This window comes from Silurus aristotelis, assembly GCF_946808225.1.
Source record: "Silurus aristotelis genome assembly, chromosome: 19".
NCBI classification, from domain to species: domain Eukaryota; kingdom Metazoa; phylum Chordata; class Actinopteri; order Siluriformes; family Siluridae; genus Silurus; species Silurus aristotelis.
The window spans coordinates 498,632-521,432 of record NC_139592.1 but is presented as its reverse complement, the minus strand read 5'-3'; the positions used below and the strand labels follow the sequence as shown (position 1 = coordinate 521,432).

Here is a 22,801-nt window from a genome sequence, read left to right as displayed (position 1 = left end):
GGCGGACGTTCAGTCTAATAACAGACCTACTGAGGCGGACGTTTAGTCTAATAACAGACCCACTGAGGCGGACGTTCAGTCTAATAACAGACCCACTGAGGCGGACGTTTAGTCTAATAACAGACCCACTGAGGCGGACGTTCAGTCTAATAACAGACCTACTGAGGCGGACGTTTAGTCTAATAACACAGACCTACTGAGGCGGACGTTCAGTCTAATAACAGAGACCTACTGAGGCGGACGTTTAGTCTAATAACACAGACCTACTGAGGCGGACGTTTAGTCTAATAACACAGACCTACTGAGGCAGACGTTTAGTCTAATAACAGACCCACTGAGGCGGACGTTCAGTCTAATAACAGACCTACTGAGGCGGACGTTTAGTCTAATAACAGAGACCTACTGAGGCGGACGTTCAGTCTAATAACAGACCTACTGAGGCGGACGTTTAGTCTAATAACAGAGACCTACTGAGGCGGACGTTTAGTCTAATAACAGAGACCTACTGAGGCGGACGTTCAGTCTAATAACACAGACCTACTGAGGCGGACGTTTAGTCTAATAACAGACCTACTGAGGCGGACGTTTAGTCTAATAACAGACCCACTGAGGCTGACGTTCAGTCTAATAACAGACCCACTGAGGCGGACGTTTAGTCTAATAACAGACCCACTGAGGCGGACGTTTAGTCTAATAACAGACCTACTGAGGCGGACGTTCAGTCTAATAACAGACCCACTGAGGCGGACGTTTAGTCTAATAACACAGACCTACTGAGGCAGACGTTTAGTCTAATAACAGACCCACTGAGGCGGACGTTCAGTCTAATAACAGACCTACTGAGGCGGACGTTTAGTCTAATAACAGAGACCTACTGAGGCGGACGTTCAGTCTAATAACAGACCTACTGAGGCGGACGTTTAGTCTAATAACAGAGACCTACTGAGGCGGACGTTTAGTCTAATAACAGAGACCTACTGAGGCGGACGTTCAGTCTAATAACACAGACCTACTGAGGCGGACGTTTAGTCTAATAACAGACCTACTGAGGCGGACGTTTAGTCTAATAACAGAGACCTACTGAGGCGGACGTTCAGTCTAATAACAGACCTACTGAGGCGGACGTTTAGTCTAATAACAGACCCACTGAGGCGGACGTTCAGTCTAATAACAGACCTACTGAGGCGGACGTTTAGTCTAATAACACAGACCTACTGAGGCGGACGTTCAGTCTAATAACAGAGACCTACTGAGGCGGACGTTTAGTCTAATAACACAGACCTACTGAGGCGGACGTTTAGTCTAATAACACAGACCTACTGAGGCGGACGTTTAGTCTAATAACACAGACCTACTGAGGCGGACGTTCAGTCTAATAACAGACCTACTGAGGCGGACGTTCAGTCTAATAACAGACCCACTGAGGCGGACGTTCAGTCTAATAACAGACCCACTGAGGCGGACGTTCAGTCTAATAACAGACCCACTGAGGCGGACGTTCAGTCTAATAACAGACCCACTGAGGCGGACGTTCAGTCTAATAACAGACCCACTGAGGCGGACGTTCAGTCTAATAACAGACCCACTGAGGCGGACGTTCAGTCTAATAACAGACCCACTGAGGCGGACGTTCAGTCTAATAACAGACCCACTGAGGCGGACGTTCAGTCTAATAACAGACCCACTGAGGCGGACGTTCAGTCTAATAACAGACCCACTGAGGCGGACGTTCAGTCTAATAACAGACCCACTGAGGCGGACGTTCAGTCTAATAACAGACCCACTGAGGCGGACGTTCAGTCTAATAACAGACCCACTGAGGCGGACGTTCAGTCTAATAACAGACCCACTGAGGCGGACGTTCAGTCTAATAACAGACCCACTGAGGCGGACGTTCAGTCTAATAACAGACCCACTGAGGCGGACGTTTAGTCTAATAACAGACCCACTGAGGCGGACGTTTAGTCTAATAACAGACCCACTGAGGCGGACGTTCAGTCTAATAACAGACCCACTGAGGCGGACGTTCAGTCTAATAACAGACCCACTGAGGCGGACGTTCAGTCTAATAACAGACCCACTGAGGCGGACGTTCAGTCTAATAACAGACCCACTGAGGCGGACGTTCAGTCTAATAACAGACCCACTGAGGCGGACGTTCAGTCTAATAACAGACCCACTGAGGCGGACGTTCAGTCTAATAACAGACCCACTGAGGCGGACGTTCAGTCTAATAACAGACCCACTGAGGCGGACGTTCAGTCTAATAACAGACCCACTGAGGCGGACGTTTAGTCTAATAACAGACCCACTGAGGCGGACGTTTAGTCTAATAACAGACCCACTGAGGCGGACGTTTAGTCTAATAACAGACCTACTGAGGCGGACGTTCAGTCTAATAACAGACCCACTGAGGCGGACGTTTAGTCTAATAACAGACCCACTGAGGCGGACGTTTAGTCTAATAACAGACCTACTGAGGCGGACGTTCAGTCTAATAACAGACCCACTGAGGCTGACGTTCAGTCTAATAACAGACCCACTGAGGCTGACGTTCAGTCTAATAACAGACCCACTGAGGCTGACGTTCAGTCTAATAACAGACCCACTGAGGCGGACGTTTAGTCTAATAACAGACCCACTGAGGCGGACGTTTAGTCTAATAACAGACCTACTGAGGCGGACGTTTAGTCTAATAACAGACCTACTGAGGCTGACGTTCAGTCTAATAACAGACCCACTGAGGCGGACGTTCAGTCTAATAACAGACCCACTGAGGCGGACGTTCAGTCTAATAACAGACCCACTGAGGCGGACGTTTAGTCTAATAACAGACCCACTGAGGCGGACGTTTAGTCTAATAACAGACCTACTGAGGCGGACGTTCAGTCTAATAACAGACCCACTGAGGCGGACGTTTAGTCTAATAACAGACCTACTGAGGCGGACGTTCAGTCTAATAACAGACCTACTGAGGCGGACGTTCAGTCTAATAACAGACCTACTGAGGCGGACGTTCAGTCTAATAACAGACCTACTGAGGCGGACGTTCAGTCTAATAACAGACCCACTGAGGCGGACGTTCAGTCTAATAACAGACCTACTGAGGCGGACGTTCAGTCTAATAACAGACCCACTGAGGCGGACGTTTAGTCTAATAACAGACCTACTGAGGCGGACGTTCAGTCTAATAACAGACCTACTGAGGCGGACGTTCAGTCTAATAACAGACCTACTGAGGCGGACGTTCAGTCTAATAACAGACCCACTGAGGCGGACGTTTAGTCTAATAACAGACCTACTGAGGCGGACGTTCAGTCTAATAACAGACCTACTGAGGCGGACGTTCAGTCTAATAACAGACCCACTGAGGCGGACGTTCAGTCTAATAACAGACCCACTGAGGTGGACGTTCAGTCTAATACCAGACCCACTGAGGCGGACGTTCAGTCTAATAACAGACCTACTGAGGCGGACGTTCAGTCTAATAACAGACCCACTGAGGCGGACGTTCAGTCTAATAACAGACCCACTGAGGCGGTTGTTCAGTCTAATAACAGACCCACTGAGGCGGACGTTTAGTCTAATAACAGACCCACTGAGGCGGACGTTTAGTCTAATAACAGACCCACTGAGGCGGACGTTTAGTCTAATAACAGACCTACTGAGGCGGACGTTCAGTCTAATAACAGACCCACTGAGGCGGACGTTTAGTCTAATAACAGACCCACTGAGGCAGACGTTCAGTCTAATAACAGACCCACTGAGGCAGACGTTCAGTCTAATAACAGACCCACTGAGGCAGACGTTCAGTCTAATAACAGACCCACTGAGGCGGACGTTTAGTCTAATAACAGACCTACTGAGGCGGACGTTTAGTCTAATAACAGACCCGCTGAGGCGGACGTTTAGTCTAATAACAGACCCGCTGAGGCGGACGTTTAGTCTAATAACAGACCTACTGAGGCGGACGTTTAGTCTAATAACAGACCCACTGAGGCGGACGTTTAGTCTAATAACAGACCCACTGAGGCGGACGTTTAGTCTAATAACAGACCCACTGAGGCGGACGTTCAGTCTAATAACAGACCCACTGAGGCGGACGTTCAGTCTAATAACAGACCCACTGAGGCGGACGTTCAGTCTAATAACAGACCCACTGAGGCGGACGTTTAGTCTAATAACAGACCCACTGAGGCGGACGTTCAGTCTAATAACAGACCCACTGAGGCGGACGTTCAGTCTAATAACAGACCTACTGAGGCGGACGTTCAGTCTAATAACAGACCTACTGAGGCGGACGTTCAGTCTAATAACAGACCCACTGAGGCGGACGTTCAGTCTAATAACAGACCCACTGAGGCGGACGTTCAGTCTAATAACAGACCTACTGAGGCGGACGTTCAGTCTAATAACAGACCCGCTGAGGCGGACGTTCAGTCTAATAACAGACCCGCTGAGGCGGACGTTCAGTCTAATAACAGACCCGCTGAGGCGGACGTTCAGTCTAATAACAGACCCGCTGAGGCGGACGTTCAGTCTAATAACAGACCCACTGAGGCGGACGTTCAGTCTAATAACAGACCCACTGAGGCAGACGTTCAGTCTAATAACAGACCCACTGAGGCAGACGTTCAGTCTAATAACAGACCCACTGAGGCGGACGTTTAGTCTAATAACACAGACCCACTGAGGCGGACGTTCAGTCTAATAACAGACCCACTGAGGCTGACGTTCAGTCTAATAACACAGACCCACTGAGGCAGACGTTCAGTCTAATAACAGACCCACTGAGGCGGACGTTCAGTCTAATAACAGACCCACTGAGGCGGACGTTCAGTCTAATAACACAGACCCACTGAGGCAGACGTTCAGTCTAATAACACAGACCCACTGAGGCAGACGTTCAGTCTAATAACACAGACCCACTGAGGCGGACGTTTAGTCTAATAACAGACCCACTGAGGCAGACGTTCAGTCTAATAACAGACCCACTGAGGCAGACGTTCAGTCTAATAACAGACCCACTGAGGCGGACGTTCAGTCTAATAACACAGACCCACTGAGGCAGACGTTCAGTCTAATAACAGACCCACTGAGGGCAGACGTTCAGTCTAATAACACAGACCCACTGAGGCAGACGTTCAGTCTAATAACACAGACCTACTGAGGCGGACGTTCAGTCTAATAACACAGACCCACTGAGGCAGACGTTCAGTCTAATAACACAGACCTACTGAGGCAGACGTTCAGTCTAATAACACAGACCTACTGAGGCAGACGTTCAGTCTAATAACAGACCCACTGAGGCGGACGTTCAGTCTAATAACACAGACCCACTGAGGCGGACGTTCAGTCTAATAACACAGACCCACTGAGGCAGACGTTCAGTCTAATAACAGACCCACTGAGGCGGACGTTCAGTCTAATAACACAGACCCACTGAGGCGGACGTTCAGTCTAATAACACAGACCCACTGAGGCGGACGTTCAGTCTAATAACAGACCCACTGAGGCAGACGTTCAGTCTAATAACACAGACCCACTGAGGCGGACGTTCAGTCTAATAACACAGACCTACTGAGGCAGACGTTCAGTCTAATATAACAGACCCACTGAGGCGGACGTTCAGTCTAATAACAGACCTACTGAGGCAGACGTTCAGTCTAATAACACAGACCCACTGAGGCGGACGTTCAGTCTAATAACAGACCCACTGAGGCAGACGTTCAGTCTAATAACAGACCCACTGAGGCGGACGTTCAGTCTAATAACACAGACCCACTGAGGCGGACGTTCAGTCTAATAACAGACCCACTGAGGCAGACGTTCAGTCTAATAACAGACCCACTGAGGCAGACGTTCAGTCTAATAACACAGACCTACTGAGGCAGACGTTCAGTCTAATAACAGACCCACTGAGGCGGACGTTCAGTCTAATAACACAGACCCACTGAGGCAGACGTTCAGTCTAATAACAGACCCACTGAGGCGGACGTTCAGTCTAATAACACAGACCTACTGGGGCAGACGTTCAGTCTAATATAACAGACCCACTGAGGCGGACGTTCAGTCTAATATAACAGACCCACTGAGGCAGACGTTCAGTCTAATAACACAGACCCACTGAGGCAGACGTTCAGTCTAATAACAGACCCACTGAGGCGGACGTTCAGTCTAATAACACAGACCTACTGAGGCAGACGTTCAGTCTAATATAACAGACCCACTGAGGCGGACGTTCAGTCTAATATAACAGACCCACTGAGGCAGACGTTCAGTCTAATATAACAGACCCACTGAGGCGGACGTTCAGTCTAATATAACAGACCCACTGAGGCGGACGTTCAGTCTAATAACAGACCCACTGAGGCAGACGTTCAGTCTAATAACACAGACCCACTGAGGCGGACGTTCAGTCTAATAACAGACCTACTGAGGTGGACGTTCATTATATTTTTTCATTTTGTATAAATTGAACTCAATCTGAGATGAAAATGTGTGTTTTTTTTTGTTCCAGCTACTTGCATGCTAAGAACATCATCCACCGAGACATGAAGTCCAACAGTATCCTTCTCACAAGTTTTATTTATTTATATGCGTTTTGGGTTTTTCTGTAAGAAAAATCTCAACTGTAAATAATTGGCTTTATGTGTTAAAATAATAAAAATCTATAATAAAAAATTAAAAAGACAATCTTAAAAAAATAATATTTTGTATAAATAAATAAATCTTTTTTTAATATAAAATCTAATAAAAAGTCATTAAACTGTTTAAAAGAACAAGATTTATCATATATGATTGTTTAATATATGTAATTTATTTAAAAAAAAAAAAAAGTAAAGTTTTTTTGCATTTATTTTTTAAATAAAGTAACTGATATTACTGATAATTTGCAAAAAGTATTCTAAAAAAAGTGAATATTAAATAAGAATATATAAATAAAACTTGATTTCTAGCAGGTGTGTGAGGATGATATGGGAATAAAAGTGTTTGCTGTAAAACGAACTGCTTTAACAGGAACACAGATATTTTTCTGCATGAGGGTCTGACGGTGAAGATCGGGGATTTCGGTTTAGCCACGGTGAAGGCCAGGTGGAGCGGCTCTCATCAGGTCGAACATCCATCCGGATCCATCTTATGGATGGTGAGTTTGACCCTTAAAAAAGATATGGACTGATTTAAAAGTCCTGATATAGTAACAGTAATCTTCTGTGATGTTCCTCTCCAGGCTCCTGAGGTGATCCGAATGCAGGACAACAATCCTTACAGTTTCCAATCCGACGTTTATTCCTACGGCATTGTTCTGTACGAGCTGATGACCGGAGAGCTTCCGTACTCACACATTGCTAACAGAGATCAGGTGCTGAGGGTGTGGTTGGGGTGAGATTAAAGAAGTTTGGGTTTATATAAGGGTGAAGTTAATGAGATGTTTCGATGGGGGCGGGGCCAAAGCATAATTGGGAGGTGGGATTAATGTTAATAATAAATTATTTTCATGACTATTTCTGAATCAATACACAAACATGCATTGTATTTATACAATCGTGTGTGTGTGTGTGTGTGTGTGTGTGTGTGTGTGTGTGTGTGTGTGTGTGTGTGTAGATTATCTTCATGGTTGGTCGAGGTTATCTGTCTCCGGATCTCACTAAACTGTATAAAAGCTGTCCCAAAGCTATGAAGCGTCTGGTCGCTGACTGCATTAAGAAATCCAAAGAGGAGAGACCGCTGTTCCCTCAGGTGCCCCATCAACACCTCTTACTTTATATCTCACTCTTCAGACCATCAGCAGCTTCTCTTCTTATTTACTGTAGGAGACACGGAGGAATGAGTGATGAGTCTTTGTGTGATATGTTGTGGCTTGTGATTGGTCCTGTAGATCGAGCGTTCTGATTGGTTAATGAGACTTAAATGATGAAATGTGGTATCCTCTTCCTATCGTGGTGTTTGTACAGATCCTGTCCTCCATCGAGCTCCTGCAGCACGCTTTACCCAAAATCAACCGCAGCGCCTCGGAGCCGTCGCTGCACAGAGCCACTCACACCCAGGACATCAACTCCTGCACTTTCACCTCCATCAAGATGCCTGTCTTCTGATCACAATTCTGACAATCTGGAGCTGATGGAACCCTCACTGTTTCTTCAGACTTAACCCAACATCCATGTCATAATCTTTCTGTCTCTCTCTCTCTCTCTCTCTCTCTCTCTCTCTCTCTCTCTCTGTCTGTCTGTCTGTCTGTCTGTCTGTCTGTCTGTCTGTCTGTCTGTCTGTCTGTCTATCTATCTATCTATCTATCTATCTATCTATCTATCTATCTATCGATCTCAGATGAAGGTAAAGAGGGAATGGACTTCTTGGAGCGTTAGAGACAATATTAGATAATAATTAGAAGGTGAAAGTCGTCTTCATCCACAGAAACAAATCAGATCTGTTGGAAGTGACGTGTTGCAGGTCTGAGCATGAGATACTTTCATTTTCATGGTATATTTAGTGTGCAGAAACGAGCAGCTGCTCATCTCTCCTCTCATCTCATCTCTCCATTCATCTCTCCATTCATCTCTCCTCTCATCTCTCCTCTCATCTCATCTCTCCATTCATCTCCCCATTCATCTCTCCTCTCATCTCTCCTCTCATCTCATCTCTCCTCTCCATTCATCTCTCCATTCATCTCTCCTCTCATCTCTCCTCTCATTTCTCCTCTCCTCTCATCTCTCCTCTCATCTCATCTCTCCATTCATCTCTCCTCTCATCTCTCCTCTCCTCTCATCTCTCCATTCATCTCTCCTCTCATCTCTCCTCTCATCTCATCTCTCCATTCATCTCTCCTCTCATCTCTCCTCTCCTCTCATCTCTCCATTCATCTCTCCATTCATCTCTCCTCTCATCTCTCCTCTCATCTCATCTCTCCATTCATCTCTCATCTCTCCATTCATCTCTCCTCCCCTCTCATCTCTCCTCTCATTCCTCCATTTATCTCACTGGTCATGACCGATCCTCCTTTCGATCATCTCACCATTTTCCGTGGCGTTCAGCTAACCCCCCCCCCCCCCACACACACACACCATTTTTATTCCTTACATCAGACCATGTTTTTACGCTTCACTCTGTTGGAGAATTTGCGCTCGACCTTCAGCACACAGTGAAGGACACTGTTTTTTGTTTTTTCCACACGTCTCGTCGCTGCCACGCCTTTACCCTGCGTGTGTAGTTTTATATGTGAGAGAAACGTTAACGTACACACACGTACTGTGATGGGTTTAGACGAGCGAGACTCCGCCTCGCTGTGTATGTGACTTCAGTACAAACTGTTTATCAATAATGATTATTTTAATAACATTTAAATTAAAGTTAAATACAAAAAACTTCATCTTTCATTGACGTCTGGTTTTTACACAACAGATTTGAGTAAATAATATGATGTGGGCGGGGCTAGGAGGCGTGCTCATCACTGATTGGTCAGGATCTCTGATCAGCGTGGGGAACCCCCGCTTTCTTTATTATAAGTATTGGCACCTTTACCTACCTGAGCCTACATGACTGCAACATTCAGCGATCTTTAGTATCATTAGAACCTTCAGATTTTATCTTTTTTTAAACAAATTTAGTATTTTAAATCCCTGTTGGTTTATTTTGTCACAAAACTCTTTCATCATCCCTGATATTTTATTTACATTTTTGCTCCCTCGATTTGTCGGCTTTTCCTCTCGATCCCAGAGTGAGATTTTGTGAAAATCAGGAACACCTTATTAATGAGGATGTTAGACAGTTTTGGAGATATGAACCTCAGTAATCATGGAGCAGAAGAGCAGAATCAGAAGTATGATGAAGAGACCTCACACCTGGTATCTTGGAGAAATGTGATCTATAGCACTTCACTATTCAAATGATCCTCACTGGCTGGTAATTAGATTTCGTCACCATGTTGTGGAAAACTGCAGACGCTTCAGGATCTCGACTTCACATCATCAATAAACAGGGACTTCATAAATTAAGTTTATAAGATTTTATTTTTATTTGTCTGATGAAACTTTTTTAAGATAAATAAATTTAAGTGAACAAAAACATTACAGGGAAAAGAAACCCAACGGTTATTACATCATGAAATGTTCGAGCCAATCATTTTACTGTATGCAAATACAGACCTGGCAGCAAAAATGGGTGGTGCTTCTTATTTGCATATTCATGAAATCTTTTTTTTTTTTTTATCAGACTGAATGATGTACTTTTTTCTACTACATTTTAAAATGTTGGTTTATTCCTTTAATGAACAATCAGCACTTTTAAAGTGTTTTTAAAAATAAATAATGTGGATTTCTGGTTTTACATTTAAAAGAAATACTTAAATATATTTTGCTTTTAATTTATATAAAATAAAATTTTCAACCTTTTTGTCATTCTTACAATTTCACCTTTTTGCGTCTGCGTTTCTTTTCTTTTCTTAATTAAATTCGATTTCTTGGATTCAAATTTTTAACAACTGGCTTTTTTTAAAAGCTTTTTTGTAATCATTATTATTTTGTAATTATTTTTTTTAAAAACTTTTAAAATATGATTCAAATAAAAAAATAATTATTATATACTCAGTTTTTGAAATTAATATTTATCTGTAATTTTTTATCTGTATTTTCAAAATTGCTGAATTGTTTTCAGATACAGAAATTTTTCTATCGTTTTTTTTCTGGATTCTGAAGCAGAAGAACATTGTGGGTTCTAGTAAAGGTCCTGCATGATCTCCAGGAGAAGTGGGTGAAGACACATGTCTAACTCGTTCTTCTCCAGTAGGTGGATGTTGCGTACGTGTTCGGCCACCAGCGGCCGCAGGTCCGTGATCTTCTGCAGCAGTTTGGCGAAAAGGTGAGGAGATTCAGGGTGAAGATCATGCAGCTGGAGCTCCAGAGCCTGTAGAACTTCATCCTGGAGTGCCTCAATAGCTTTGGGGTTCACCAAACCCGGTCGATCTGCAGGCAAGCAGCAGAATCATGGGTGAGACACTAATGACTAACAACTCAGGGAAATGACTACGATATGCTGGTTAGCGAAACATCTTCATCCTCATGTTATTAAACCAGAATTAATAATAAATCAACCTTTAACTTCGCCATTTAATTCAGTTTGAACTTTTCACGTGAAGTAAAATTGATTTTAATTTATAATTCTTTCATGTTTATGCATTTTAATAGTTAAACTCCAACACTGAGTCCTGATTGGTCAGAAGATGGTGATTAGTTTTCTTGGACATTAGTACAGGATATTATGAATGCACTTGCTTTGATGTGTTAATGTTTCCATGGTAACGGCTCGTTCACGTGAACATTAGACTTTTTGTATTCTAATGCAGACGCTCCCTTTTTCAAAGAGATTTACGATTGTCTCTTTTTCATTCACCTGAGCAGGTGAGCTTTAAGAGCCCTGCTCAGGGGCCCAGCAGTAACAGCTGAGTGGTCGTGGAAGGATTTAAACTCACAACCTTCTGATCTACCATCCAACATCTTCACCACTGAGCTTCCACTCTACTGCTGCTGAACATGTGCCCTGTTCATACACTGATGTTTTAATGTGTTAATCTTGGAGGTGATGTGACGTGTGGAAGGAGTCTTCAGTGTCAGTGCTTTGGTCAAGCTGAAACGTTCTTCATGTTCTTCAGGGCAGAGGAGATTAATAAGGAGACTGTGGGAAAGGAATGGACATTTACTGCTGCTGTGAGAACAGGAACTCCCTCCGGGTGATAAGATGATGGGTTACAGATTGGTTTCTTTTTTACCTCCACAGAGGATGAATGCAGCGATGAAGAGCGCCAGGTCGCAGTCCTCTAGCTCCAGGGCTTGAAACTTAGCCGCAAACTCAAACTTGGTCTCCATCATGTCACAGAAGGGTTTGCGGAGGCTCTTGATGAACTCTCGGGTCATAAAGACGCATCCATCGGCCATCAGGACGCCGTCCTTGTTGATCAGGTGACTCAAGCGGATGATGTTGATCTCCAAGGCGCTGTACTTCAGCATGGTGATCTGATCGTTCAGGTCCAGCTCTCCGAAGCCGTGGATGCTCTTGGCGAACTCGGCGAGTCTGCGCACTCCCTCAGCCGAGCCGTACTGCACTCGCCGGAACATGGACAGCTCCAGTGCTGCGTCCGGGAACTGAGCAGAAACGCACGACTGCTTCCGCCTGAGAAGCTCCTCCCCCGCTGTCAGGGTCTTCATATCATGGATGATAAACAGCTGATGGAGAGAAACTCAGAAGTTACGAAAGGTAGTGTGATATACTGACTTATCATGGAGGAAAACCTTCACATCATCATCATCATCCTCATCATCATCCTCATCACTGATAAATACATTCAACTGAGTTCAGATTAATTATGGAGATTTTATGTGGAGCAGAAGCTGATGAAGGGAAGAAGATTATGATTATTATGAAAAGGACATCAGATCAACTCGGCGCAAATTCCAGGTTACAGGATGAAAGGTCATGGATTACAAACTGAAGATTCAACATTTAATTCAATATGAGCATTGATTCAGGAAAAGAATTTAATCTCAAACCTCCAACTCTTGATGCTGAAATGTAATCTGATAACCATAACTCTTAATCCCTAATCCCAAAAGCATAGTCCATAACCATCATCCTGAATTTAACCTTAAACTCCTCTCTTTAACTCTGATCAATTGTAATTATTATGCTATAAAAAATAATCCCTTATTCCCCTAATCATAATCTGACTTTAATCCTTAACCATGTATCATAATCTCTAGTCTTATAATCAAATCAAACTTCAATCAAACCTCAAATTTCAACCCTCAATCTCACTTATTACCCATAATCCCTAATTCCAGAAACTAATCCTCAACTAAAATCTTATCCTGGGTTCAACCCATAATGTTAACCTTAATCCCTAATCCTGATAATCCCTTAACCCTTGATGATTAATTCTAAATCTTCCTCTTGGGTTGATTTCTGGATTAAGAAAAATATTACTCATTACCCATAATCCCTAATCCCAAAAACTAGGGATTAGATTAGGGATTAAATTATAGACAATAGATATGATTATGGATTAGATTAGGGATTAAATTATAGACAATAGATATGATTATGGATTAGATTAGGGATTAGATTATAGACTATTGATATGATTATGGATTAGATTAGGGATTAGATTATAGACTATTGATATGATTATGGATTAGATTAGGGATTGGGGTGAAATGTATGGTTTAACGTTAAGGATTCAAGGGTGAAGATGTTCATAAATAAAGATCTAATCCTGTCATTTCACCATCTCCTCTTCATCTTTTCCTGATAAAATGGCTTTGGCTTTGCTCCTGGTCATGGGGAAGTGTTTGAGGTAGGACTGGAACAGGTTCCTGCTCATGGCCTGGTGTTGTTCTGACTCGGAGTCCAGTGGACGGACGAGCGAGCGGAACTCCAGGATCATCTTCTCTCTCTCGGCCAGAGGCGTTCTCCCGAACCGGATGGCTGTGAGGAGGAGATGTTTTAGTTCCTCTGGAGATTGAGGAGAAGGTTTGGAGTTAATGAGGAGAGGTTGGATGACGTACCGGTGTGAGACATTCCTGCAAATACACACTTCTGAAAGCGACAGAACTGACACTTGTTGCGTGTTTTTTTGTGAATTCGACAGCTGCGGCTGCAGGGTTTATACTTCAGCTTTAATCTCACACTTCTCCGAAAAAACCCCTGAAACAGGAGAACGGCTCACAGGGGTCACATGACCTTCACATGACCAATCACACGACCAATCACATGACCTTCACATGACCAATCACACGACCAATCACATGACCTTCACATGACCAATCACATGACCTTCACATGACCTTCACATGAACATTTTACTCAGATCCAAGAAAATATTTGTAGTTTATACAAATATAAATACTTGAATATTCTGATTATATCAACCAACATGCATTTTATTCAAAAAACATTATGAATATGAACAGTCGTGTTTCACCGTGTTTTTAATAATAAAACCAGTTAAAAACACTGATGTTTAACAGGAAACTGTGAATTATTTCATTTTCTGCAGAAATTATTATTTTACTGGAAAATGTTGGTCAAGACATTTCACCCAAAAAAACCCCCAAAAATAATGAAATTATAAATAATAAAATATATTTAAGATGTAATAAATCACTTCATTCTATATTTCTGCACAATTATTAAAAAATTTACAGCAAAAAAATTTATTGTAATAAAATATTAATAATTTTAAAGCCTCTATAAATCATTTAGAATGTTCATGTAGATTCATTTTAAACATATCATATGCTAACATATACTAATGTTTTTGTATTATTTATTTATATGCATTTTTATAATACAGTGTGTTCATTATCGCGCAAATAAATTCATCAAATAAATGATTAATTCATATTAAAGAAATTGCCCCAATGTGATGGATGGGAAATTTTATAATTTTAAAGAAATGTAATATTTTTTATTGAGTCATTTTTCATGTATAAAATGTTTTTTCTCCTCATTTAAAATATTGCCATCTTTATGAATATTCATGAGCATGCAGATCTTGCGAAGCTTTTTTTCCTCCTGTATATCGATGTTTCTCGTTACCTTACAACCTTCACAAGCGTGAACTCCGTAGTGAAACCCTGAGGCTCGATCTCCACATATTTTACACTCCAGGTTTAATAACACGTCGCTCACGTGTGCTGTGTGGAGCGCAGTCTTCGAACCTGAACACCTTGAACCTGAACCTGCACAAACACACAGTTTAGTGTGAGGAAGTGTGAAGTGCTGAATTTATCCAGTGGATGTAAAAGTTTCTTAATGGAAAATAATTTATAAAATAAAAACATGTCCGAATTAATTTTTCTTAATTTGATAAAAGATTTGGTGTAAAATGTTCCTGATTGTTCTAATGATCTCTGTAGAATATCAAATCATTATAACTGGTTATTTTAATGCTGTAAAAAAAAAAGAATATCTGTTACTTTTTAAATGAAAAACAAAAAAAAAAGTTTAAAATCGGAGAACAAAAAATTAAACACAGACACGAAGACTTTTACTGGTAATTTGGGCAAAACAAAGTGATGTTCTCAAAACTTCACCAAATTCACAACATGCCTCAGAGAGGTGGAGATTAACATGGGGGTGCACTTACTTTTGTCTAAATAAAAGAGAGAGAATAAAGTGAGAATAGGGAGAAACGAGTGTTTATAGCTGCTATCATATAAATATATTCTGTAAGAGAGACGGAGCTTCAGCTCAATTCCAGTTTATTTCTAGAGCGTTTTTCACGATGGATTTGGTCCTACAGAAGCATTACAGAGAGAAATGATTTATCCCTGATGATGAAGACTGAGGCGACTGTGGTGAAGGAAAAACTCCCTCAGATGGTATGAGGAGGAACCTTGAGAGGAACCAGACTCCTCTCATTTGGGTGACACCAGGAGTGTTCATGACTTTATTGAACATCTGAGATCATTATAGATTCAACACCAACAACTCCAGATGTTCAAATGTTCAGTGATGATATTTATTCAGCACATGCTCAGGTTTCTCCTCCACCTTCCTAAAATAAAGCAGCCACATGCACACGTATGTTCTGCAAAATGATCTCAAACGTTCACATGAATATCTGACATTTTTATCTTCACTGTACAGTTCAGTTTTTTATTTACAGCTAAAGGAACGACGTCATCCATCATCCAACTGCAGGCTCAGCATTACCCACAATGCACCTGGGCTTCAACTCATACCAATTTGTCTGATTAGATCTCAGAGAGGTAGAGAGAGAGTGTGTGTGTGTGTATGTGTGTGTGTGTGTGTGTGTGTGTGTGTGTGTGTGTGTGTGTGTGTGTGTGTGTGTGTTACTCTCATCACTCTGTTTAAAAGTTGATCCACAACAACTCAACACCTGCAGCTGTGTATTTACTGAAAACCATCATCATCATCATCATCATCATCCTCTGTTTTTATTGATGGTATGTTCCTGTTGTTGTACGTTATAGCAGCTGTAAACGCTTGTTTCCTCTCCCCCCACGCTTTATTCTCTCCCTCTTACAGTCACTGCTGCTTCACAGAAACTTTCACCACATGATCGATTACACAAACTTTAGATTTGAGTGTTTGCGATTGTTGTGAACGAGTCGTTGCTATGGAAACAATATGAGTTCATATATTATTACTACACCTATTTTTATTAACCACAATGCAGAACGGCTCTGTGGTAAAAGTGTGTGACTTCAGGACGTACTTATCTCTTCACCACCGAGACGCAGAGCACCAGAGCCGGGGCTGAGGTCGGATCTGAAGCTGGAAGTGCTCGAGGAGAAATCAGGATTTGGCAGAAACATCACGTCTAATGCGTTTATGGTCATTTGGTCTAGTCGAAGCCGCCCGAGTCCACCGTTCATGTTCCAGGAGTGAAAGTTCTCACCATCTGAAGACATCAGTAATCCGAGTGACCGTGTGGGAATCAGCGCAGAGAAGCAGCAGAAGATGGAGTGAATCATTCACAGGGTTCTGAGGTTTAAAGCTACGAGTGGAACTTGATGATCTCAAAGGTCTGATCTCTCTTACACATTAACCTGCAGTAAACTTCAGGTTCTGCTTCCAGACGTTTTATTAGACAGGAGCTGATCCATCATGATCTCTGATCTTCTCATAAACTAATACTGAGAACTAGGAACAGAAACAGTTGTGAAAATGTTCAGTATTGTTTCATGTTTTAACCTTTTTATTAAAAAATTTAGAATCTTAATTAAATATACCTGAATGATATAAATCTATTCCACACGTCTGTCTGTCTGTCTGTCTGTCTGTCTGCCTGTCTGTCTGTCTGTCTGTCTGTCTGTCTGTCTGTCTGTCTGTTTGTCTGGTTTTTCTCCAGGTGTGTGGAGGTTCATGTGTTTGATGTGAATTGGAGGTGTTTGATCTTTAGGTGTGTGGAAGTTCATGTGTTTGATGTGATTTGGAGGTGTTTGATCTCTAGGTGTGTGGAGGTTCATGTGTTTGATGTGAATTGGAGGTGTTTGATCTCTAGGTGTGTGGAGGTTCATGTGTTTGATGTGAATTGGAGGTGTTTGATCTTTAGGTGTGTGGAAGTTCATGTGTTTGATGTGATTTGGAGGTGTTTGATCTCTAGGTGTGTGGAGGTTCATGTGTTTGATGTGAATTGGAGGTGTTTGATCTCTAGGTGTGTGGAGGTTCATGTGTTTGATGTGAATTGGAGGTGTTTGATCTTTAGGTGTGTGGAAGTTCATGTGTTTGATGTGATTTGGAGGTGTTTGATCTCTAGGTGTGTGGAGGTTCATGTGTTTGATGTGAATTGGAGGTGTTTGATCTTTAGGTGTGTGGAGGTTCATGTGTTTGATGTGATTTGGAGGTGTTTGATCTCCAGGTGTGTGGAGGTTCATGTGTTTGATGTGAATTGGAGGTGTTTGTTCAAACTGATAGTTTCACTTTGGTGTAATTTATTACTGGATTTTATATATTTCTATAAATATGACTGATCAAGTGTTCCTAATAAAGTGGCCACTGAATGGAGAAGTTGTGTACAGTCGATGTATTTCTCCTGATGAGACTCTGATCCTGAGTTTCATGTTTCAGAATGTTTGTTAAAAGCTACATGACTTTTAGTTGTCCAGGATTTCTGACAGTGAAATCAATTGAGTTTGGGTTCTGGAAAAGGAAAACATGAGTAAATAACAAACTCGGATGAAAGTACAGAAGATATTTGTTCTTGCAGATGTTCTGTGTGTTTCTTTAGGATCGAGAACATTGTTGTGCAGCTCTGATGTCACGGGGAGTCTGTGATGTCACTGTGACGTCACAGAGATGCTGCAGGCGCTTTCACTGGTGCTGCTGCAGGTTTCTCATTTTCTGAGCTGCAGTGTTCAGGTGAGGAACTTGTTCTTCTGCCTGTGTGGTAAAAGTGGAAGGTGTGTGTGAACTCAGGAGATGAATAAAGTTGATGTATATATTACAGAAACACTTCATTTGTTTATCATTAGTTTATTCTCCATGTTCTATACAACTCTATTTCAGAGTGTGTGTGTGTGTGTGTGTGTGTGTGTGTGTGTGTGTGTGTGTGTGTGTGTGTGTGTGTAGAGATAGATAATGTATATAATATATTTAAATAACAGTGGGTGTACACACTGCTGCTGTAGTGGACGAGTGAGACCTTGCAGGTGGAGATGTCTGAACTTGAGAAAAACTGCTCTGAGGTCACTGACACTCAGCATGAAGAAGAAGCTGATGGGCAGAACGTACCATTTCCTGGTCCTCTGATGAGGTGAGATGCTCTTTCTTCTCTCATCTGTTTAGTGTGTGTGTGTGTGTGTGTGTTGTTTCTAATCCGCGTGTTAAACACGTGTTGCAGTGAGAAGATGCAGAAGGAAGACCTGAGCAGGTTTATTCAGAGGAGATGTCAGGAATGTGCTCTGCACCTGGATGATCCTGACCAACTGAAATCCTATTTCTTCTGGAAGATTATGGAACGTTTCCTCAATCAGAATAGAGTAAGTGCTGGAGTAAGTTCCTCGTGATGGAGTAACGATATTCAGACATGATGATGACGTGAAATGAAATAAAATAAATGAATATTTGTATGGGGGATGTGAAGATTACAGATGTTCTCCACCTTTTTTCCCCTAGAAAGTAATGATGGCTGAAATCGCCATGATTCTCTTCCAGGGCTACAGCTATGGGAGGAGGAAGGTGAGCGTTTTAGCATCAGTTGTGTGTGTGTGTGTGTGTGTGTGTGTGTGTGTGTGTGTGTGTGTGTGTGTGTGTGTGTGTGTGTGTGTGTGTATCAGTAGCACATGGATTAATGTGGGACTTTGTGCTCCAGCTCGGTCGGATTATGATCCAGGAGGACTGGTGTCTTCCTCTGGCGCGTCTTTTATCCTCCACCGCTGCTGGAGACCAACACAGAACAGACATCATTAAATTGGGGGATGATTTCGGTAACGACGAGATGAATTTCCTTAAATTACTCGTAATTACGTTTCCTGTCCATTTTATTAGGAACATCTGAATATTATTCCTAATAATCAGGTCGTGTTTCGATCTCAGTGACTTCTAGAGCAAATGTTTAGTGTTTAAGAAACATGATCTGATCGGTTCATGAAGAATCTGGACAGTGTGAAGATCAGAGTCCATAATCCTGCACAAAGTGTGTTTGTGTTCTTTTTTAGCTTCCAGAGGATGGATCTTTGCAGCACACTTGTGTTACGTGGTGGGACGCCAGGAGCTCGGATTCCGCAGGAAATTTCATCTAATAGGATGTGAACGGTATATATATATATATATATATATATATATATATATATAGTGTGTGTGTGTGTGTGTGTGTGTGTGTGTGTGTGTGTGTGTGTGTGTGTGTGTTTCATTTCCTTACCTGAGATTTTTCTCTATATTTTGCACCAGGATTCCTACTAATCACATCATCTCACAGGAGGTGTTGGAGAGAACAGAGGTGTATGAGTACGTTCTGTCTCTGACCTCAGGGTTCGGCCAGCCTCACTTCCAGGTCAGAGTTTCATCCTCTTCTCCATTCTTGATGTGAAACAGATGAGGAAGCATTGTACTGAGAAGTGTGTGTGTGTGTGTGTGTGTGTGTGTGTGTCTTTAGGAAATCAAGTTGATTTACGCCCAAAATCTTGTTGCTGTTGGACTGAAAGCTCTGGCGCTGGATTACTGCGAGAGCATCGCTACAACCATCTTCAGATCCCCTCGACTCTTTAACAGATATATTTTGGCTCATCTTATAGTAGTAAATACGATGATTCATGTTGGTGAAGTTTCTCCTCGCTCTCGAATGCAGTGTCTTCATCAGTGCTTTACTTCCTCCCTCTGTCTCGTAGTTCTGTGAAAAGTTGCTTGAAGGGAAAGAAGACGTGGACTGGATGATGAAACTTTACCGGTTGTTCAGATTCTTCAGCACATCCATCTCTGTGGTTTGTCCTGATCAGGTGGCTCTTGAAAAAATTCTGTATCAACCTGAGGAGTTCCAAGGTACCTACAGTGTCGTGTAGCAGCTCATAAGTCACACACATACACAGATCAGGAGGTTCAAGATGTTCGTGTGAGCACAGATTCATCTGATGGAATGGAATAATCTATGAATTGTATGTGATAAATACAGACGCCTTTTCAGCTCGAGTCATTCAGAACTTTAACCTTTTAAATTGATTCTGACCAAATAAAGCATGAGGCTCATATCACCATGTGTGAGGTGGCATCAACAGGTTTGGAGACGAACTCTTCTGAAACGTGTCCTGGAAGTCTTCTTTTCAAAAACGTGTCGAGCATCTTCTGCGATTCACGCCGGATCTCTGCAACCGTCAAAAAACAGTCGTTTTGCCCTCTTCATGAAGATGAAGATGAAGCACAGGAGCCGAGTCTGGAGAGTAGTGTGGGTGTGGAAGTGAGATCGTGTGGATCGTTCTCCTCGACGATCATCATGCACGAGTTGCCGAATGGTTTCGACATTTTCGGGGGTTAAACCTGTCGGAGGTCTTCCTGATGTCTCATCGTCCATCAGCGCTGTTCTTTCGCTCTTAGAGCTCGTGTGCCACTCGAAACACCTCGAACGTCTTGTTGCCGTCACCGTATGACAAACGTACATCACGTTAAAACGTCTCTGTGGGAGATTTGCCCAGTTTCACAGAGAATTTCACGTTTGCTCTTTGTTCTAACTCGCTGTCCGGGATGAAATCACAGGCGTGGAAACACATACGGGTCAGAACAGCACCAGTTACACCATACATCTCCAAAATGTTTGATACCACCTCGTATATACAATAGAAATGGGCGGAGCTTAGATAGTTGCAAAGTTAATTATTAATTGATTACACACAGTAATGTGTGTGTGTGTGTGTGTGTGTGTGTGTGTGTGTGTGTGTGTAACAGAGGAGGTTAAGTCACAGTACATCGTAGGAGAGATCCTGGGGAAAGGATCTTTCAGCTCTGTTTATGCTGCAGTGCGTAAGGCAGATGGAAAACAGGTAATAAATCTGCAGAAATCACCTCACTACAGAACGTGTACAGCACAGACACACACGTCCCAGAGATCCACTCAGGACTCGTCACACTAATGAGACATGTGGGATATCTCCCAAATCTACTGAAACCCACAGAAACATCAGGTTAACAAACGCACACTGCATGAGAGAATAGAACTCACCCACACCAGCAGGGGGCAGTAGGCTAGGAAACTGCTAGAGCTAGAACTGTGTATATTCCCTGATCAGGTATAACATTATGAGCCAGACATCTAGACGTCACAAGAACTCAAACTCGCTCAAATCTTTACACTCACCCATTTTTCCTGCTTCTAAAATCAACTTTGAGGAGAAAATGTTCACCTGCTGCCTGATAAATAAATCCACCCACTAACAGAAGCCATGATGAAGATCATCAGTGTTCTTTACTTCACCACTCAGAATGTTATAATGTTATAATGTTGATGTTCTACCTGAATTTTATTAGAAGAATTAGAAGAATGTTCCCTCTTTAATCCATCATTTGCTTACGCCAGTTCCGTTTCTTTTTCTCGTGTGCTCATTCAATAAACTGAACAGCCAATCAGAGCTCTTTTCTCAGCGATGAGAACTCTTCAGAGCTCTTTTCTCAGCGATGAGAACTCTTCAGAGCTCTTTTCTCAGCGATGAGAACTCTTCAGAGCTCTTTTCTCAGCGATGAGAACTCTTCAGAGCTCTTTTCTCAGCGATGAGAACTCTTCAGAGCTCTTTTCTCAGCGATGAGAACTCTTCAGAGCTCTTTTCTCAGCGATGAGAACTCTTCAGAGCTCTTTTCTCAGCCGTTAGTGAGTGTTAGTGAGGAGACTCAGGGACCAAAACCTGTCTTGTGTTGTTGAATAAATGTTTGGGCAGGAATAACGTGGAGCATGAAGCAGAAGAATGGAGGAAACTATGCAGATGACTGATTGTTGGTTTTGTTCGTGTGAACAGGTTGCTCTGAAATATGTGACCAAAGACTTGCATGAAGGAATGGTATGGAAACTTCCTTTACTTCTGACACTGTGAAGAGAAACAGTAAGATGTAGATCACAATCACTAGAGCAGATCCAGACACAACCTTCTCCGTGTGTGTGTGTGTGTGTGTGTGTGTGTGTGTAAAACTGTAGCCTGGAGCAAAGCCTAAGGAGGTGGAGATGATGGAAATCTTGTGCAAGCCACCTCGATGTAAGAACATTGTTGAGCTGCAGGAATGGTTTGACATATCCAGTTGTTTCGTTTTGGTGCTGGAGCGACCTATTCCCAGCATGGACCTCCAAAAGTTCTGTAAGAATTACCAGGATGGACATTTGCCTGAAGATCTGGCGCGGGTGATCCTGCAGCAGGTGATCCGTGCTGCTCAGCACTGCTTCGATCGTGGAGTTTTCCACAGTGACCTCCGTACCCAAAACATCCTGATCAATACGGACACGCTGGAGGTGAAGCTGATCGACTTCGGCTGTGTCGAGATGTTGTGCAAAAACTCTACAGGTGAGTTTACAGGAGATCCAGGTTCAGAGAGCAGGTCCACCACCTTGTTTATGGTCGTGATGTAGATGATGGTGTCTCCTCGTTCTTTTTATTTAAAAAATATAAATAAAATATATAGTTCTTTTTGTTTTTCTTCTTCAGGATGTCGTTCCTACCTCTGGAGTCTGGGATGGACCTTGGTGGAGTTGGTGTGTGGAAACATTTTCCTGTATAATTTAGATCATGTGATTGACAGTTGTTCACAGATGATTTCAGACGGTGAGGAAATCTTCAGTGTTTCAGAAGCATCACATTCAGACCTGTAGAAGAAT

General features: G+C 42.5%; 3 protein-coding genes across 13 annotated transcripts in view; 2 read left to right on the top strand and 1 right to left on the bottom strand.

The window, feature by feature from the left end:
- The window catches only part of raf1a (Raf-1 proto-oncogene, serine/threonine kinase a), a 39,047-nt gene extending 29,682 nt beyond the window's left edge, over positions 1–9,365 (top strand). For 3 of the 4 annotated variants that reach the window (XM_083520754.1, XM_083520756.1, XM_083520755.1), the window contains 5 exons: positions 6,521–6,567; positions 7,029–7,147; positions 7,232–7,363; positions 7,606–7,740; positions 7,956–9,365. In XM_083520754.1, the coding sequence (XP_083376880.1) occupies positions 6,521–6,567; positions 7,029–7,147; positions 7,232–7,363; positions 7,606–7,740; positions 7,956–8,096 (574 nt within the window). In that variant the 3' untranslated portion in view covers positions 8,097–9,365. Of the gene's footprint in view, positions 1–6,520; positions 6,568–7,028; positions 7,148–7,231; positions 7,384–7,605; positions 7,741–7,955 lie in introns of all 4 variants that reach the window. The other variant, XR_014530142.1, reaches the window with a different exon arrangement.
- A 623-nt stretch (positions 9,366–9,988) lies between these two features.
- LOC310714827 (peroxisome proliferator-activated receptor gamma-like) lies at positions 9,989–16,840 on the bottom strand. Of its 4 annotated transcripts, none has more exons than XM_083520765.1 (6): positions 16,232–16,837; positions 14,587–14,729; positions 13,554–13,692; positions 13,274–13,473; positions 11,762–12,215; positions 9,989–10,958 (listed from the first exon to the last, which is right to left on the bottom strand). In XM_083520765.1, exons 1-6 carry the CDS (start codon positions 16,488–16,490, stop codon positions 10,711–10,713), a joined length of 1,443 nt encoding a protein of 480 aa, XP_083376891.1. In that variant the 5' UTR covers positions 16,491–16,837; the 3' UTR covers positions 9,989–10,710. The 4 variants fall into 4 exon arrangements, 3 of the variants coding, with proteins under 3 accessions (XP_083376891.1, XP_083376892.1, XP_083376893.1); XM_083520766.1 differs by having other exon boundaries at positions 10,453–10,958; positions 16,262–16,838; XM_083520767.1 differs by lacking the exons at positions 14,587–14,729; positions 16,232–16,837 and adding exons at positions 13,775–13,798; positions 13,833–13,938 and having other exon boundaries at positions 10,453–10,958; positions 13,554–13,728.
- LOC310714825 (uncharacterized protein) overlaps positions 16,514–22,801 on the top strand; it is an 8,040-nt gene continuing 1,752 nt past the window's right edge. The window contains exons 1-13 of one of the 5 annotated variants that reach the window (XM_083520761.1): positions 16,514–16,541; positions 18,147–18,271; positions 18,359–18,497; positions 18,634–18,696; positions 18,830–18,944; positions 19,176–19,272; positions 19,408–19,510; positions 19,613–19,753; positions 19,845–19,995; positions 20,893–20,987; positions 21,954–21,995; positions 22,130–22,490; positions 22,632–22,748. In XM_083520761.1, coding sequence (XP_083376887.1) covers positions 16,530–16,541; positions 18,147–18,271; positions 18,359–18,497; positions 18,634–18,696; positions 18,830–18,944; positions 19,176–19,272; positions 19,408–19,510; positions 19,613–19,753; positions 19,845–19,995; positions 20,893–20,987; positions 21,954–21,995; positions 22,130–22,490; positions 22,632–22,748 — 1,561 coding nt within the window. In that variant the 5' untranslated portion in view covers positions 16,514–16,529. Of the gene's footprint in view, positions 16,542–17,487; positions 17,878–18,087; positions 18,272–18,358; positions 18,498–18,633; positions 18,697–18,829; positions 18,945–19,175; positions 19,273–19,407; positions 19,511–19,612; positions 19,754–19,844; positions 19,996–20,892; positions 20,988–21,953; positions 21,996–22,129; positions 22,491–22,631; positions 22,749–22,801 lie in introns of those variants that run through there. The other 4 variants (XM_083520760.1, XM_083520763.1, XM_083520762.1 and 1 more) reach the window with 4 other exon arrangements.